The sequence below is a fragment of the Copadichromis virginalis genome, linkage group LG3 (genome assembly GCF_057382275.1).
Source record: "Copadichromis virginalis isolate Kocher_CV1m ecotype Utaka linkage group LG3, C_Virginalis_male_GT1.1, whole genome shotgun sequence".
Taxonomy (NCBI): Eukaryota; Metazoa; Chordata; class Actinopteri; order Cichliformes; family Cichlidae; genus Copadichromis; species Copadichromis virginalis.
The window spans coordinates 34392807-34411308 of NC_140620.1; the positions used below are offsets into that span (position 1 = coordinate 34392807).

The 18502-nt window shown below is 41.9% G+C and overlaps 1 protein-coding gene across 4 annotated transcripts in view; it reads left to right on the top strand.

The window, feature by feature from the left end:
* The window catches only part of LOC146714302 (diacylglycerol kinase delta), a 98817-nt gene that overhangs the window by 65252 nt on the left and 15063 nt on the right, over nt 1-18502 (top strand). For all 4 annotated transcript variants that reach the window (XM_085450764.1, XM_085450760.1, XM_085450762.1 and 1 more), the window contains 11 exons: nt 465-597; nt 2450-2556; nt 2701-2826; nt 5650-5752; nt 6013-6172; nt 6289-6397; nt 7480-7619; nt 10519-10606; nt 12380-12471; nt 16442-16541; nt 17809-17874. In XM_085450764.1, the coding sequence (XP_085306890.1) occupies nt 465-597; nt 2450-2556; nt 2701-2826; nt 5650-5752; nt 6013-6172; nt 6289-6397; nt 7480-7619; nt 10519-10606; nt 12380-12471; nt 16442-16541; nt 17809-17874 (1224 nt within the window). The remainder of the gene's footprint in view (nt 1-464; nt 598-2449; nt 2557-2700; nt 2827-5649; nt 5753-6012; nt 6173-6288; nt 6398-7479; nt 7620-10518; nt 10607-12379; nt 12472-16441; nt 16542-17808; nt 17875-18502) is intronic.

The window sequence follows — 18502 nt, forward strand, 5'->3', positions numbered from 1 at the left end:
GAGTGTGTAATTAATTTTGATGAGACCAGGCTTTCACAGCTCAGTTCTTCTTGCATCTGTTTTTCACATAAATGATCCACCTTCACATCTTCTCGTCTCCTTTTTATCTGCCTCTCATTTCAGCTCTTTGCCTACCGATTGATGTCCTCATAAAACCAAGCCTCCTCTTTAATTGGTTATAAAGTGGAGGCTCTGATTTTTTTTTATGAGCTTATATTCTCTTTGATTTTTGGCCTTCCTAGGCTTTTTATTATAAAAGTTAATTTGGGGTTTCAATTTTTGCCTTCTCATCTCTAGTTATTCATGTGATGAATTGTGCAGCCATCGTTCTCCTACCCCAGCCTAGTTATTTTTTTTAATTGTAGTTCCGGGAAAGTTCTCGTTTTTGTCCTTTTGTGTTTCCTCTTGTGTAGAGAAGTGCTGACGCGTTTCAACCTCAATGTTTCTCCTTCCCACCCCCCCAGGCCAGTCAGTTTAATATGGAGCATTTCTCCGGGATGCACAACTGGTACGCCTGCTCGCACGCCAGACCGACCTTCTGCAACGTTTGCAGAGAGGCGCTGCCAGGTGTCACCTCCCACGGCCTGTCCTGTGAAGGCACGTAGACACATGCACACACACACTGCATCTGTGTTCTTGCGCTCACTCATATGAAGTCACTGGAACGTCGAGTCACTCATGCATTAATTTCTAAGAAACAATCCTACCATTTTTGGTCTAACAAGAAAAATTACATCACCAGCGTTCTCTTTGTCTGCGCTTGATATGCAGTAATAAAGTAGCTTTAAAGCTCTTTCCTGCACTGTGACAATGGTTGCTTAACAGGTTTGTGATACAACTGGAGACAGTACGTCACCTCTCATATCAGGGGTAAAAATCAGATTACAGACATACTTTAAATCCACTCAACACATTCAATTGTAATTCAGAGACAACTTCAACAATCCAACGACAGCCTGTAAGCCAGAACTTGGCGACAGTGGGAAGGAAAAACTCCCTTTTAACAGGAAGAAACCTTGAGCAGAACCAGGAGGAGCAGCCATCTGCGGTTGGGGGTTTAGAAGGGAGGAAGACGGAACAATTTCTGAAGAGGACAGGATTTTAAGAGCTTATTTTGAAAAATATCTCAGTGAACATTAAAATGCGTAAAACCACCTCAAAGTCTATCAAGATCATGCCAGAGCAGCAGGTCGCCATATAACCCTTAAGCGGCAGCTCAAAATCCAACAAACAACGGCATTTACACGTGCAAGAAAGGCCAAAACACACAAAAATCTAGGTTTACCAAAATATCCATGTATGTCGACCTCAAAGTCCAAGAAACTAGAAAAGGAGACCAGTCTCCTTCAAAGTAAAAGCACCATGTACCCAGCGACTGCCAACAACAACCCGCCAACTGATCAGGAAAAACACGTTTTTCCCTAGCAACTGCATGTTGCCAGGGTATCACTAGACTCAAGGTCTGTGTGATTGAGGCTGCAGGTTTCCAATTACCATTAAAGAGAATTTCTCTTCTCAGAGAACATGTTAGTACCTGAGGGCTCCTTTTGTTTAATTTCAGCACAACATATCTTGAAGAAAGAAAGTGTTACAGGTATTTAAGTAACACTTTATTTTAATTTGGTCCCTAATATGAAGTTGATTAGGTAAAACAAAGAAATTAACTGATTAACTCTAATTAGTCGACCCACTGTCCTTGCTTCAGATTAATTTTGTTCTCGTGCTTTAAAAACCCAGCAGTACATTTACCATAGACTGTATCTAAATGATGGCAAAACTCAGCAGTAATTAAGCAGTAACCACCTCTGAACTTGTGGATCCCTGCTTAGTTTTTTTGTTTAACTTGTAGTGACCATATTTGGACTCAGTTTAAATATCATTTATATAAAATTCACAACAACAGCAGCCACCTCAAAGAGCCTTAGCATGTCAGCTATAGCACAGATAGCTGTTATAACCTATAACACAGAAATAAAATATCAGAGCTTCAGTGACCAAAAGTGCAGATGACTGTAACGAGCTTTTAGTGCTTTAACTGTGACTGTCGCTCAAAGAGGCCACGCCCCAATTGATAACTTTAAGCATCAAAACCACGTTATACTGCACATGCTTTCCAACTAAAACTGAGTTTTGCAGCAGGCTGCAAACATGTTTGTCTTTGCTTTAAAGTTGTGCCTCTTAACATGGGAGTCTATGGGGACCAGCCCTCGTTTAGAGCAGCCTCAGACTAGAGGAGCTGCAGTTTTTAGCACCCCCTCCAGCTGCTCTCCAGTCCATATGTACACTGTCTCATCATGTTATCGCATAGTTTTACACAGCTCTATCAGGAGTACAGTCACACACTGTGACCATCAGGAAGCTTACATCATACACTCACCCAAATAGAAGAGGATAAAAGTGGAGACTTCCAGTGTGTCTGACATGATATTTGTTCATCTATCCTCTGCAGTTTGTAAGTTCAAGGCTCACAAGAGATGTGCTGTTCGCTCCACCAACAACTGCAAGTGGACCACGCTAGCCTCCATAGGAAATGACATCATTGAGGATGAGGATGGGGTACGAGCCGAGGCTTACTCACGAGTTGCATTTGGTTTTGTTTTCATGCAAATTATTTTGCCTGATGTGCATACCTTTGGTTTGATGTCTTTAGAGCAGAAGGGCTTCATTTGATATGCTTTGTTTATTTATTTTTCCCTCCAGGTGTCCATGCCCCACCAGTGGCTGGAAGGCAATCTGCCCGTCAGCGCCAAATGTGTGGTGTGTGATAAGAACTGTGGCAGCGTGAGGCGACTGCAGGACTGGCGCTGCCTCTGGTGCAAGGCTATCGTAAGTGTGGATTGAGTTTAGCCTCCATCCCATCAAAAACTGTCACGCTGAATCAATATTAGTGTTTATCTGGGGCATTGCTTTTAGCTGAGAGTTATTTCCAGCCTTTCTTATTTGAACTTCTGTCATTCGAATGCGTCGATGCCCACGGAAATGGAGTCATAGCAGGGGTGCACTGGGAAAAGTGTGCGATGCAAACAGACTCAAAGCAGCTCCATCCAATAATGGAGGTAATTCGGGAAGTGATGTTGTCAGCAAAATAAAAGTGCATCATTTGTCACATTTAAATATGAACGCAGGGTTTTCATTAAGCACGATACACGTCTCGTTATCTGGAACCGTGTGAGCGGCTCCGTACAGAACAGAGAGATCAAATTCAGATAAATTCATAAGATTCAATTATCCCTTTATTTGTTTGTCTGCCCTTGGGACATGTTGACTCATGCGCAGGAAATTGTGATTCTCCACATGAGACGCTCCTCCCACTTCTCTGGAAAAAACAACCAAGAGCTTTTTATTGTCCTTGACTTCCCGCTCTCACCTCCTCCGAAGACTCAAGGTCTGAGAAGTTCAGCAGAGTCATCAGACTAATGGGACGGCACATAGATTGGCAGCAGAGATCCCCGAGGGGAGGAGGAATAGGAAGGAAAGTTAAAATGAGAAATGGAACAGGGGCTGATAAATTCCTGTCAGCTGCAGGGCTGCTGAAACTGACCCGACGCTTCGACCGCCTCAAGCACGATGTGGAGAATCATTTTTTGTGTGCGCTGGAGTATTAATAATATTTAGGAGGGCATTGACAGGCTGGTTATAATCCCGCAAAGAAAGTGGCACAAGGACCAACAGCACTTGGTGCATCTTAACATAAAATTAAAGTCCTTCAAATTCTGCATAAAATACGTAGACGTTTTAGTTAATTTTTCATGCTTTTAAATTCATTTAAACCATTATTTTGTAATGTTTCCACGTATAAAATGGATAAAATAATCTTGCCTAATAGAAAAGAATATGTAAAAGTTTTACAGAGAGATGCCCCTGAAATCCGTGGAGCATTTTATTGCCTTTCAGCCCATTGTTCTGGTTTTACAGCCAGAAACGTTTCGTTTTTTTATTGCAGTAGCTGTGATGTACTAGACCCGACTGTACAAGTGAGAAATATTGACATCGTAGTAGAACAATCTACTACGATGTCCCCACACAAGTGATTTCTGTTTCTTTGCCCATGGGGTTGTTTTGGTTTTTCTTTTCGTCAGTTCCTTTGGCTGCTGTTTTTCTTTCAAGAGTCTAGTCCAAACAAACAAGGAAAACAGAAAGCAGTGGAACAAACAGGAAGACTAATCAAATTTGATGGCAGTGGCTGGGAATATAAATGCTAAATCCCACAGGCCTGCAGACGAGTCGGCGATGGGCTCGTACACAAACACAGTAAGATGTGCAACAGAAATCAGAAATGGAGACCGTTTGCCTTCGAAGTTGCTTTCTTTGAAATGTGCAACCAGCATAACTTTTACTTTGAAAGTGAACCTTCTTCACTTCACTTCTTCAAATTTAACTACCAGTGGACTAGTAGTTAGCAAGTATTTGCAGGCAAACATGAAAAACTACAACCGTGTGGCACCTTCTTTGCAACCGATTTCAACTAGTAAGACGCAGAAACCTCCATGAACCACCAGCCAGTCGGGGAATAAGCCAGCCAGTTTCCCTAGCAACTGAGTGTTGTACCACGTCCAACTGTTAAGCGAAGCACGTATGACATCCCATGAGAAACCTCAGTAGGACAGAAAGTCTTTTCCAGTCACAGCTATCTCCATCTGCTGGCCTTCAGAGAAAATACAGGTTTAAGGCGCTTTCTGACCTGAGAGCTGCGTCCATACCGTCTGTCCCCAAGTGGCAAAGAAAGTATGAAACTGCAGCTCTAATATTAACTAGAGTAAAACCAGAGTGTGCATATATATAGTTTTAATATAGTTCTTCCACATGTTTTAACGTGAAATACAGTTCCCATTACTTAAGTGCAACAGTACAATTAGGCAGGAGACTCTGTAAACAGATTGATTGATTTAGCTCTTTTCCACTCTACTAGTGCACTCAAAGCGTTTTATGTGCCTTAATCATGCATTCATACAAGCACTACACTTACTAACTAACATTGGAAGGAGACCTTGGGGTTCAGTATCCTCCCCAATGATCGAACCTCCAACCTTCAGTCAGTAGATGAGATGAGTTGGGAGTTGATTTGGGATAACTGGGAAATTACTGAAGTGAGCATCGGGCTGCTGAGTGCATTTTTACCCATGTGGTTTGCACTATAACCACTTACCCTCACATTATGGATTAGTGTCATTTCACCCAGTGTACACCAAAAGACCAGCCCAAGCATCGCGCTGGAAAGCCTGAAACAGCCGCTCTTTACTTAATAAGGAGTACACAGGCGCCTGTCTTTTATTATGTTTGCGCTCTGCTGTAGTGGGTTTTGAAACACTGATGTAGTCAAACAGAAAAGTCCAGTGGAAGCATTCAAACACACAGAGAGATGTAGCTTTACTCTATCCTCTTGTTCCATTTAGCAAGAGCGGCATTGTGTTTTTTGAGCGTTCAGGCCAAACGGGCACACATAATGCGAAGTCTGATCCTCGGTATACAAAGACACACGCGCATACACAGGCTCGCACACTCAAATGAATCACAGTGGCATTTGTAAAGGTTACAGAACTGGCATTTTGGTGGGTTTCAGAGGGATGTAATGACCTTTCTGCTTCTACTGAAATATAGAATTACTGGAGACCACTGACTCTGTATGTGTGTGTGCATGTGCGTTCACAGGTCCATAACAGCTGTAAGGAACAAATGGGGAAGGTGTGTCCCTTGGGCCAATGTCGAGTGTCCATCATCCCTCCAACTGCACTTAACAGCATCGACTCAGACGGTGAGACACCTCTTACTCCCACCCACATGGACACACAGTATTACTTTTACAGTAGGTTTTAAAGTTCAGTCATGTAATGAAATTGTGACTTAGCCTGACTTGGCTTTTTCTACTGACACTGACAATTTGTAATTCCAAGTTACTAACCCTTATCCCTGGAATTTGTGCATCTATCATCAGCAGTTTACAGTTTGAACACGGTCCCAGTGGCGTTTGAACTCCACGCTGTGAGCTATACAAACATTTCTGCTTGTTTACAGGCTTCTGGAAGGCCACCTCGGCGTCCTGCTCCAGCCCTCTTTTGGTCTTGGTCAACTCTAAAAGCGGGGACAACCAGGGGGTCAAGTTCCTCCGCAAGTTCAAGCAGCTTCTGAACCCAGCGCAGGTCTTTGACTTGATGAACGGAGGGCCAGAGCTCGGGTATTTAAGAGCTTTTTCTTTCTGAGTCCTTGTAATATCTACGGGTCGTTCTCCAGTAGAACATTTAATAAGTGTTGCTCTCTGTAAACACCTGCCTCTCGTTCTCTCCTCCTCAGCCTGCGCCTCTTCCAGAAGTTTGTGACATTTCGTATTCTTGTGTGCGGAGGAGATGGCAGCGTGGGCTGGGTGCTCTCAGAGCTGGATAAACTCAACCTCCATAAACAGGTGAGAACAACGAGGAGGAGGAGGAGTGGATGTTGCCGATGATGTAACGCCGATGGGTAGGAGAAAGCAGCGAGATACCTGTTGTTGTGTTAATCTTGATGCTGGCGAAAGGTGCTTTCAGAAGAAACACCAACAATAAGCCAAGTTTACATACTTGAGTCTATAATCGAAGTCTAATATAACATTGATCCTGACTGGAGAGGGAGTGGTTCATGGTAGAGAGAAGGGCAACACAGCCTCCTTAGCTGAACTAATTCATTCATTTTATTAAATTAATTTCACATAAATTGATGTTGTGGCAGATTAACATGGCTTTTATGTTAAATTAATACTAATTTTATATAAAGTGCCACGTCTAATCAGTTTTGTTCCAGGCTAAATGAATAAGATTAACCGCTTAAGTCAGCATCAGCTTTAAGATGTTAGATGAACAAATCAAGGAGTCAGAATTTTTGTAACCTCAGCATGATTTTTATAGATTTGTTGATCATTTAACATTGCAGTTGAAACAAACCTCTCAGAGAAGTTAACTACAGACAGTTTATTACCGGCGCTAAATGAGCATCACTTTTCTGTCTGCTGCTGTCAGGCCAACAGGTGTGGTTAGAAGTTTATATCCACTCATCCTGGGAATGAATGTCATGGTGATTTTTAATTATTTTAAAATATAAGACAAATATACACATGCCCAGTGCCCTCTGGAGACAGCAGCACTGCAGCCACGGTGGTGCCAAGCATGGTGATGGTAGCATCGTGCTCTGGGGCTGTTTCACTATCAGTGCTCTTGGTACGTTGCACAAAGTGGACGTAATAAAGAAGGCAGAGGACTACCCCCAAATTCGTCAAAGTCATGTCAGATCAGCAGCTAGGCAGTTTAAGCTAAAACAAATCAAAGACATGTAGCCAAATGTTATTGGGCGTCTAAGTATATTTTTAAGCACAGGAAAGGGTGAGGATGTCCCAGAAGACAGATGTAGTGCAAAACTAAGCCATTGCAGTGAGCTTTGTCGTAGTCATCAGTTTGTTTGCTTTTTATTGTTCTGTACTTTGCATCAGTTTCTCGTTTCTCCACGTGTCTGTAGTGTCAGCTGGGCGTGCTGCCTCTGGGCACAGGTAACGACCTGGCTCGCGTTCTGGGCTGGGGCGGCCTCTGCGACGATGACGCTCAGCTCCTACAGATCCTGGAGAAGCTGGAGAGAGCCACCACCAAAATGCTGGATCGGTAAGACCAGAGGGAGTGAGGGTGGAAACTTTGGTTTCAGCTGGGTTGGCTCCTGTAAAAGTCCTCTGAATTTAAAGGTCCAGACTGAAGTGCTTTTAGCTGTTACTGCTAGTGCACTGTAAGTGCAGTTTAATTTATTTGTTTGGGTTGTGAGACGAGAGATGTTCACGGTGTTTTCTTGAAATAACTTGCTGGAGGAGGATGTCCCAGATGAACGAATTAATGAAAAACAGATCTGGTCCTGTTAGGTTTTTATATTTCGCTTCATTAGGTTCATTGAAGGGCTGCAGACAGCAGCAGGTGATACTAAAAGTAATAAAAAGAATTAAATAAAAGTACTACAGGCTATTCATTTCTGTCTGCACTCCTGAGAAAGATTTATAAAATTAACAATTAAAACTTTTAATGCCACAGAGTTCAGCCAGCGACGGGCACAAAATGAAACGGACTGAGTGCACAGACAAATTCATACAGAGCCCCCGAGCTTCACAGAATGTTGGAAACCACCTTTTCATATTTGCCATAAATGGTGCCGATTAAAACCAGAAAATGAGCCGCAGCGAGCTTTTTTCTCCCCGTGTGCCATCATGTGAATCCAACACAGCCTTCCTTAGCCTCAGCGATTTTAAACAATCCAACAGTGACCTCTTAAATGTCCGCTTCTACTTGCACCTTATTTTTAAGATTTTGACTCATAGCACAATTAACCACAGAGTAGGTCATCATTTTTGTCAGATAATTAGATTAAAAGTTTTCCAGAAGGGTCCAACGCCACACTGCCTAGAGGTCCAGTGGCTCCAATTATCTAACGTGACATCCAGCAGACAGCTAGTGGCTGCCTGTGCTGGCACAGCTGTTACTTAATGATGTCTGTAAACATGTTTATTTCTGCTGCAGATTTGGGCATTTTAGCGTGGGAGTCTGTGACTTTTCAGCCTCGAGTGGAATTGCAGTTTTTAGCACTTCCTTGTGAGGCTCACTTGTCGCTCAGAGGTGCTGCCACGACCAAAAAACTGAATACGTGATCGGAAAACTGGAATATCAAGCACAGAGTGTGGCGTTTAAGCTCAGGAAAAATTGGATTTGGATTTTAAAATCTGCAAAATAATAAGGAAGTAAAGAGTTATAATGAATGATTTGAACAAAGTAAAATATTTGTAATAGAAGGAGTAAGGGCCACGACATGGATAAACTTTAATAAAGAGCAAATATATTAAACTTTACTAAAGTAAACGAACTAGACCAGGAAAGTTAAACTCATTTCACATTGTGGGCCACATACAAACTACTTTGATCTTAAGTGGGCCGAACCAGTAAAACCTAAAACTTTTAATGGCTGTGCCCAACACTACGTCTTGGTTGTTTACATGAGAAAGAAATGCTGCTGTAGTAAATGAAAGAAGTCTGTCAACAAGGCTCTTTCGGCTTAAGTTGTAAGAAATAAATGTGTAAAAGGACAGAAAGATCTGTAGCATGTCATTGGACAGTAATTATAAATAACAAGGTTTTTTATTAACTCACAGAAACCATTCGATTTCTATTTATCTAATTAAACCACTGTACCCATCAGAAATTTTTACAGTAGATAATAAAAAAAACAGTTACTTAATTACATTGGTTTAGTATTAATAACCATGGGGGAGGTTCTTATCTGTAGAAGTTATGAAAATACAGATAAAACTCAAAGTTATTCACTCCTCCACATTTTCCAAACTCGTCCAGTGGGCCAGATGGGAGTCCTTTTGGGGACCGATTCTGGGCCCTGGACCTTATGTTTGATGTGTGATTCTGGAGAAATCGTGGGGGGTTGCTGCTACTGCCGGACTCAGTCTGTAGGTTGATGCTAAAGAGCTGGAGGTAAACAGGTTGGCTTCAAACGCTGAAGGGAGAGAGCAGTTTCATACTTGTTGTAAAAAGTTAAAACAAAGCTAAATAGAAGGCTTTTATAAGTCACAGTGCGAGTAACCCTCATGTTTGATTTGGCAGATTTATTTATTTATATTTTATGTATCTTCATTTTTTTACATTATAGAGCCACCATCAAAGCCTCTTTGTAGCTTTCATTGAATACTCAGTCTTTTATTTTGAAAATTAGACACCGTTTTTGTGAACTCAATAACTTCCTGGAATTAAATGAGGCTTTTATGTTTAAAAAAAATTCACAGATTTTTAAAGCGCACATGTATTCAATTGAGAAAAACAAAGGCTTTTATTTTGAAAATCTGACACACACCTATGACCTGCTGTTAAAAACTGTCAGGCTCCAGGAATGTCGTGAGTTGACTCTATTGACCCTATCCTATCTACGCTGTTTTCCAATGGCGTTGGGACTATAAAGAACCAATCACAGTGCGTGGTGCCAGCATTTGGACACTCCCTTTATTGTCACTTAAAATAACCTGAAGCTTATCTTAGTGATGGAGCATACTCTACATACCTGGCTGTAAATGTAACTGTTCAGGTTGGCCTTCTTCCTGGTTCTTCATGCGGGCGATGATGCAAACGGGAGATAAAATGCCTTACATGCTTCACCCATGAGTTTGGGGTATGTTTTCTTTAACTGTTAATCATCTACCCCAACCGGTCACGGCAGATGGCTGCTTCTTCCAATTTTGTCTTTTGGTTTTCATTCAAGTAAACAAACTATTCCGGAGTAAAAGGACAGTGTAGGCTTTACCACACGCTGCGAGTTGTGACGTCTTTTGGGGTGAAATTAAATGATAACGTAAACTTTTTTATAGGCAGCAGAGGTCAAACTTCTCTTTGAACTCACCTTGAACTGCAGGTCATTTCTTCATTGACCTGCTGTTTGAACAGGATAAGGAGGCTGTTGCGTCTTATCTCTGTGTGATTATCTGATAACGGTTTTCTTTTTTTTTTATCACTCTGTGTTCCTTAGATGGAGCGTGATGACATACGAGGTGCCCACCACCAATAAACAGACGCCGATAGTGAAGGAAGAGGACTGCCTCGATTCTCCTCTACAGGTAAATCACCCCGCACGGCTCCTTTTTTTTTGTTTTTGTTTTTAAAAAAGAGGCTGTCTGTCTCTTGACAGATGGTGACCGTAAATGGCTGAGCTTCCAAGCTCTCTGAAATTATTTTGGAAAACATCCGCTGAGAATCAATTGAGCCTGGCAGCTGCAACCAAAGCAATCAGACTCAAACCACGGGGAGCGGCGGTGATATCGACAAAGGGCAGCTCTGTGTTTTCAATTCAAGCTGAGCGCTGCCTCTCAAATGCCAGATATGCAGTAGATGGTGGTTAACGTGCTAAAATCATCTTCACTCACATAAATTAATCCTCTTTACTAAATGATTTTGCCATTGCAGTAAAATTCCAAAGAAACTGGAGTTTTTTGAGTGATAAATGGGGATTGACTAACTCCACCCTTACCTCTTCTATAGGAATTCAGAGGGTAAGTAGGGTGAGAGCTGCTCATCAGTAGCTCTTGATTACCTGCTCAGAGTGCAATGCTCAGAGAAACGGCGAAAACCCCACAAAAGCTTCATCTAAGACTTTGGCCCACCAAAGACTCCAGTCTGGCCTACTGGGACAGCTTTTGAAAACACAAAGGAGGGAATAAATTTTGTAACTTTACAGCTTATTAGGGTTGAGCCCAAGCTCAAAGTGGGCTGTATGTGGCCCACGATGTAAAATGAGTTCAACGTTACTGCTCTCCAGGCCTCAGTTAAGTCGCGAAGGTCCAGTCAAAGTCCAGAGCTCAAGTTGATGAAACATTAGAGCTGTGCATAAACAAATGAATGAACTGAAACACGGTCGTAAAGAAGAGTGAGGTGCAATTCCTCCATAGCAGTAAACGTTTACTTCACATCATTGAGGCTAAAGGTAGCTCTGCGGGCTCTTGAATCATCAGGTGCACCTCTTCACAGGAGTGTACATGCCCGCTCTGCAGAAGGATTTGTTGCACAAACTGCAAACCTGGACTGACGTTTTCTTAAACGCAGATGAATTTAGTTGAATTTCCTGTGAATGGATGAGTAATACGAGCGGGTAATTCATGCCTTGTCACGTCAAACATGACCTGTGAAAAGAAGTCGCACAGGTTTATGTGGCACTTGTGACAAGAGATACCGTACTAATCATGCATTTAAGAAAATGTACCATTTGAAAAAACATATTCAGGCTTGCCGTTTGCGCACAGAGATTGACGGTGTTAGGAAATGTGGATGAGACAGTCAAAGCTTTCACAAATTAGATTATTTTGCAATTGCTCCACAGTTTGTAGATGTAGTTATTTTGCAAAGTGGTGAACCTCTGCCCATACCTCATCTCTGAGAAACTCACCAAATAATGTTCCTGACCTGTTGCTAGTTGCAAAATCTTTGGCCAAAATAAAACTGAAATTAATTTAATCTTAGCTACATTAAATCTGATAATTAATTCTATCTAAGATAATAATGTTAATCATCTTTAGGGGACTGAGTTTGGGTTCCATATTGCCCAAAAGTGGATGATTTTGCTGCTTCAGTTCTCAAAAAAAGATCTTAAAATAAAAGATCTGAGTAGGCTTATGCTAGTAGTCAGTGGTTACAGCCTCTATTAAAAAGAAAAACAATAAATGTCATCTTAGGTCCTTTAAACTCACATAATTAGTGCCAATACCAGTAAATTAATATTTCCAGATGAAAGAGAAAAATATCTTGTGGCACTTCATTAACCAGAGCGTTTGATTAAACTACAGATCAAGTTTCTTTGGTTTCTCTGTTAACTTGAAACCTTCCTCTCTTCTTCTCAGGTTCACATCACTCAGTATGCAGACTCCGTGGCCTCCCACCTCGCCAAGATCCTGGACTCGGACAAACACAGTGATGTCATTTCCTCTGCCAAGTACGTGCCACGAATGCTTCCAAACTCAGAAATGAGACAAGAGGGGAGGAAAGTAGTAGATGGGAGGGTAAAGGATAATAATGATGGGTGAATGAAGCCTGGGAGAGGGGCTGACGATGAGACGGGGATGTCGAGTGATTGTCTTGGTATTTTTTAAATGTGTGTATATGCTTTGCTCTCATCCTGAGGTCACACATACACTTGAGAGTGCGAGCGTGTCTGAGTGAACGAGACAGATGAATCAGTGTTTAGGGGTCATCCTAAGTGCATTAGTGCATTAGTCGTCTCCCTTTGGGGAACGGTGCAGCAGGACTCGTCTCCATTTCTCTGCATGCGTTTCTTTTAAAACAATGCTTATTTTAGTTCAGACCTGCAGCACATTTACAACACCCCGGGGACTTTCAGGACACGTTCACAGCAGATTTTCCATGAAATATAACAATAATAACTTCTTTTTAAAAAACTTTAAAGCAGCAAACAGAATTTTAACAGGATTTGATGTGTGAACAGAATTCAAGCACGAAATGACATTAAAATAATATTTATGGAGTTCAGCTGGGTGCTGTTCTCACCCTGAGTTTACTATCAGTGAAAACTCATAGACGAGTCTGGTGGAGCTCCTGCACAGGGCCGGGACTTAATGGAAGAAATGGGATGTCACTCTGCCAGCGAAGCCATTAGAGGAGTAAGTAATGTAAGCCTGCCGTCACACTCTAATGGAGCCCTCTAAACATTAACAATGATCTCCCACTAACATGCCAGGGACAGTAGAGACAAATAAGTGTGCTAGATTTACGAGAAAGTTCGAGAGAGTTCTGGGATTTGGCACACAAAAATCTAAAACCTCACCTGGTTTACAGTTAAGCTAGTCTCTCCTTCAGGATCATCCCCTGATGCACCTCTGGACTTCTTTCATTGTGGATTTGATTTTTAAATCTCTCCCTTGAAGTCTGTTACCGGAATATATGTTAGCTGTGCCTCAGTGATGCTGGCTGCAACGCATTTAAATTGCGAATCCAGCAGGTTGGGCCTGAAATGCAACATTTTGGGCTCTTTTAAACTAATATCTCATATCTAGAGACCCCAGTTCTGTCAGTTTCTTTCACTTATCCAATTCAGGGTCGCAGGGACTCTGGAGCCTATCCCTGTGACAGTCGGGGTACGCCCTGGACAGGTCCTCAGTCGATCATAGAGCTAACACAGAGAGACAGACAGCCATCCGTTACGCAAACGTCCAGTTTAGATTTGCCAGTTAACCCTGTGGGCTGTGGGAGGAGCTCAGAATACCCGGACAGAACCGATACAGCCACGGGGAGAACATGCAAACTCCTCAAGGTGCTAGGTGGTGGATTCAAACCAAGGACCTTCTTGCTCCGAGGTGACAGCAAGTGATCATCCTCCACACAAATTTGGATCAGTTTGAAACAGAAGTTGATTTTTGCTTTTGGACGTCCAAGGTGTGCAGGGAAGATTCAGTTCAGTTATTTATATAGCACCAAATCACACCAGCAGTGGTCTCATAGTCTTTGATATCGTTAGGTAGAGACCCTACAGTATGCAGAGAAAATCCTAACAATCAAACTAGAGCTGGGCGATAGAACGATAACCATATGTATCGCGATATAACTTTTACTCGATAGAGAAATTAAGCTATCGCGATAGACCTCGCCGCTCTTGTCCTCTTAAAATAAAAAAATAAAGGTCAGCCAATCCAAACTAAGTAGCGCAGAGCCGAACCAATCACAGCCGCAGCGTCACGTCGCGTGACTTGTTACGTACAGCACAAGTGCCAAGCTGCACGTGTGTTTGTTTGCGAAGCAGCCAGCGGGTAATGGAGCCAGCGCATAATGGAGGAAATGAGTGTGCCGACTAGAAAAATCAACCGAGCGTGACCGAAGAGAAAACAGATGATGGTTCCAATGCCGGAGAGATTGTCGAACGGAAGAGCCATAGAAGTTCCGTAGTGTGAACGTATTTCGGCTATTTCAAGTCTGACAAAAAACAGAGTAGCGTGCACTGTAAATTGTGCCGAAAGCAAGTCTGGAAATACAATAAACTGGTGCATGCGTCACACTGTGCGCCACGTTATTGTTTCGGTGAAATGAATTTCTACAAGACTGTTACTGTTAATTCTACTCTCTGCAGTGTTTAAATGCTTACATATACACACACAGTTACTGTCCCTCCACACATACGACTCGGTTCTGCTTCTATGCCGCAGCTTTGTTTACTTTTTCCCACCGAGGCTTCTAGACTTCTGATTGGCCAACATTTCTGCACGGTTAGGAATCTAGCGCCACCTGCTGCTTTGGCATGTTCATAGCAGCGTTTTCCTTCATTTCTGCCTTTATGTGTGGACGGGATTATTTTTTAAAACGAAAACGGAAAATCTCCGTTTTCAAAAATACCCGTGTACGTGTGGACGTAGCCTCAGTCTCTGACTGGAAGCGCTAATTCGTCATTCGGCTTTTGTCAGACTAAAGTAACTGTTAAAACTGTTTGAAAAGCTAAGCTATACAACAAGGAGAGATTGAGAATTCCCTTTTAGTTCTCAGTTTATTTGATATTGACAAAAGTTAGTCAGTTTTGTCTGTTCTTCTGTAAAACAAACTAAGATTTATTTTTAGAATTAATATTTTGTATCTAAGTGGAATTGACAATTTAGTCTGTTTCGTTTGTTCTGTTTTGAAACTTAAACGCTTTAGCGGCTGCCTTTTGTGTAGTTTGCAATATTTGCCTTTATTTATCTGAAAAAGTCTCATGTTCCTTAAGTACATCTACCCTGTTGAACTTATTATGGGAAATAAATATTTAAATAAAAACAAGCTGCTGATTATTTCACATTTTACTTGTGAGCAACGGCACATTTAAATCTTACAAATATAGTTATTTGGCTTATATCGTGATAGATATCGTTATCGCCTGAAATGAAAAAACATATCGTGATATGAAAAAATCTCATATCGCCCAGCTCTAAATCAAACCATCCTCTTTGAACAAGCACTTGGCAACAGTGGGAAGGAAAAACTCCCTTTTAACAGGAAGAAACAGGAACTTCCCTTTCAAGAAATTTACTAAATTTAAACATAATGAAGTTTTTGGACCTTTTTTTAATCACACATCAGATAGTGGCTGTTTTATAGAAACATATGATATACATAGAGATATATGTTAGGGGGACTAAAAGTACTATGATATGTGTATTAAGTGAACCGCTACACTATAAAAGTACTATGAGAAGAAAGTTTACAAAAGCATAATCTATGGAGTAACTGTATCTGACTAATCTGAACAGTAGAAACCAGTCTGTCCACCTGGCAAACATCTTGTAAGAGCCTCTGGGCGTTCTGCTTAAAAGCAGTTACACCTTAAAAAGAGCTTCCAGATAAAGTTGTATCTTCTATCCTTTAGTGACATCTTTACCGTTATTAGCGCGTCACCTGCAGCTGCTGAGCCATTGCACGTGATTGATTGTAGCACCGGTGAAGCTGAATAGATATTCATCAGCACTACAAGCTTTACCTTTCAAAGATGACGCTTAAATTCATTAAAAAGGTGCGATGAGACGTGTAATTTCCACACATCTAATATAGAAGTAAAATAAATAGTCTGGGCAGCACTGGAGGACATAAACTGCGTGTTTCTGTAGAAGGCGAGAGGCGATCATTTTTCAGCATCCAATATTTGCTAAAAAGCACGACGAGGACTGTGAGAATTTGGAGAGGCCTCCCTGCTGAGTCATGCAGCGGCAATGTAACAGCTGTGAGTAAATAGTGACTGTGTGGAGGCGACGTAGCTGACAGGCAGGTAGGTGGCAATAAAACAAGAGTGTGTGTGTGTGTGTGTGTGTGTAATCTTCAGTAACTGCACAGTGACTCACACAATCTGAAACCTGTTAGCCGTATAATTAGTTTCACTCTCTGTGTTAATCACGTTAACCTTCACCTTCACGTCCCCCCCCCCCTTTCAGATTTCTGTGTGGGACGGTGAATGATTTTGTGGCGGAGGTGGGGAAGGCGTACGAGAGAGCCACGGAGAACAAGGAGGAGGCAGATGCCATGGCAAAGAAGGTAAATGGGTTTTGTGTGCGGCCGTGTGGGTTATGTAAGAGCTTGTATAACAGTAACTAGTGGGCAAGTGTAGGTGTGCGTGTGTATAATTGAGAGTGTGAAATATAGTTGAAGGTTCAGTGTTATCACTCCCTGCTTTAGTGTTCTGCGCCTTTGGCGGTTCATGTTTTCTTCTTGCTGAATTATTTGACTCTTCATTAGAATAAATGGAGACACTGAAGCTGGAAGTCTGAATGCAAGATTAAAAACTGAGTCAAAGTCACTCCTCGCTGTCTGCACAAAACACTAACCCACTCATGCTTTGATCATTTTCATGCTGCTTCTCGTTTATTTGGGACTTAATAGGATACAACGACGGGATAACATCTAAATTCAGAAATTTCAGGTCTTGCTGTGTCTGATCTAGTGTTACGCACTCAAAAGTCTAACAGGCTTGGATGCACTTGCTGTTTTTTTTGTTATTTTACCCCCAGTTTTCACATCATTTTAGGGCGACTCAGGTGGTAGAGTGAATTTTCTACCAATTCAGGGGTCGATCCCCAGCTCCTCCTGCAGCGTGCCAAAGCATCCTTGGGCAAGATCCTAGTCCGTAAATGAGTCCTTACCTTAATCATGTTTAATGTCTAGCAGGTGTATTACTCACTTCAGATATAAAGGCTTAGAGAGCGGTCAGTGACCGTCTGATGCATTCCCAGTTAGCAAACGGTTGCTAGAGGTTGTTCACAGTTGCTAGGTGAAATCAGGTGCAAACAGGGTGCTGCACCAAAAAGCTGCTTTGGTCGTAGTTTGCTGCAAACGATCACCACAACTCACCAAATGCTGGTTGCACGCAGTTTTCTTTTGCATCCAGTCTGTTGTCCTGATGGTGGACAAGTTAACGCCACATAGATGACGATCACGTGACTACAACCCCTGAATACAACATTTCCGCTCGAGTCTCTGCATAGAAAATCACTTCGAGACGTAAAAGATTCTAAAAAACTAAGAAAAATCTTTTAAGCTTCCACCCTCTGACTTACCCGCCTTTTTCCAAATACTGCGAAGCAGCGTTGATGCCTCGCAAGTCTCCAAATAAAAGTCCCACGAGCACCAAATCAGAGCGAGTATTGCTTTCACGCTGGTTTGAGGTGTTGCTGCAGCCTCACAGAGTGATGATTTCAGAGTGATGCGTACTGCATGTCCAAATTTACACCGCACTCGTGTAATTTTGAAGTGAGAAAGAAAGCAATGCGGATAATGGAAATCTCCCTCTCTGTTCCTCTCTCAGTGTGCGCTGCTCAACGAGAAGCTCGATTCCCTCGTCAAGGCCTTAAGTGAGGAAGCTGAAGCCCAGGTAATGATAACAAGTGTGCAAACACACCAACATTTCCACACTGACAATGACATAACACAACCAGTTATACTGAACCCAGATCATGTTTACAGTTCCCACAGAGTACTTAGTTTAATAACGTGCATGTGGGTTCCTGTAGGTTTTGACTCACTTATGTAACCTCCCATCCACCGCTGTTCCTTCACTACTTTGATTTTATTCTTACTTCTATCCTTACGGCTTTATAAATGCTTCTTTTTTTAAATGTCTCTGCTCCCTTCTGTCCTTGAACAACCATCATTTGAATCTGTATAATGTTAAAAGTTCAGTAGTAGTGAGTAGAAACATTCCTGTAGTTTAACTAATTGGTGTGTGTCATCTGGCTTCATGGACAGATAAAGTTGGGTGTCATCTGCAGTGCTAGGCCTTCTGATGATGCTGCCTAAGAGAAGCATGTATAATCTGTAATGTATAATGTAAACAGAATTGGTCCTAGCACTGAACCCTGTGGAACTCCATAATTAACCTCAGCGTGTGAAGAGGACTCTCCATGAACACATTGGAGTGTGTTAGATAGATATGATACAAACCACTGAAGTGCAGTATCTGTAATACCTACAGCATGTTCTGATGTATGTATTTAAATATT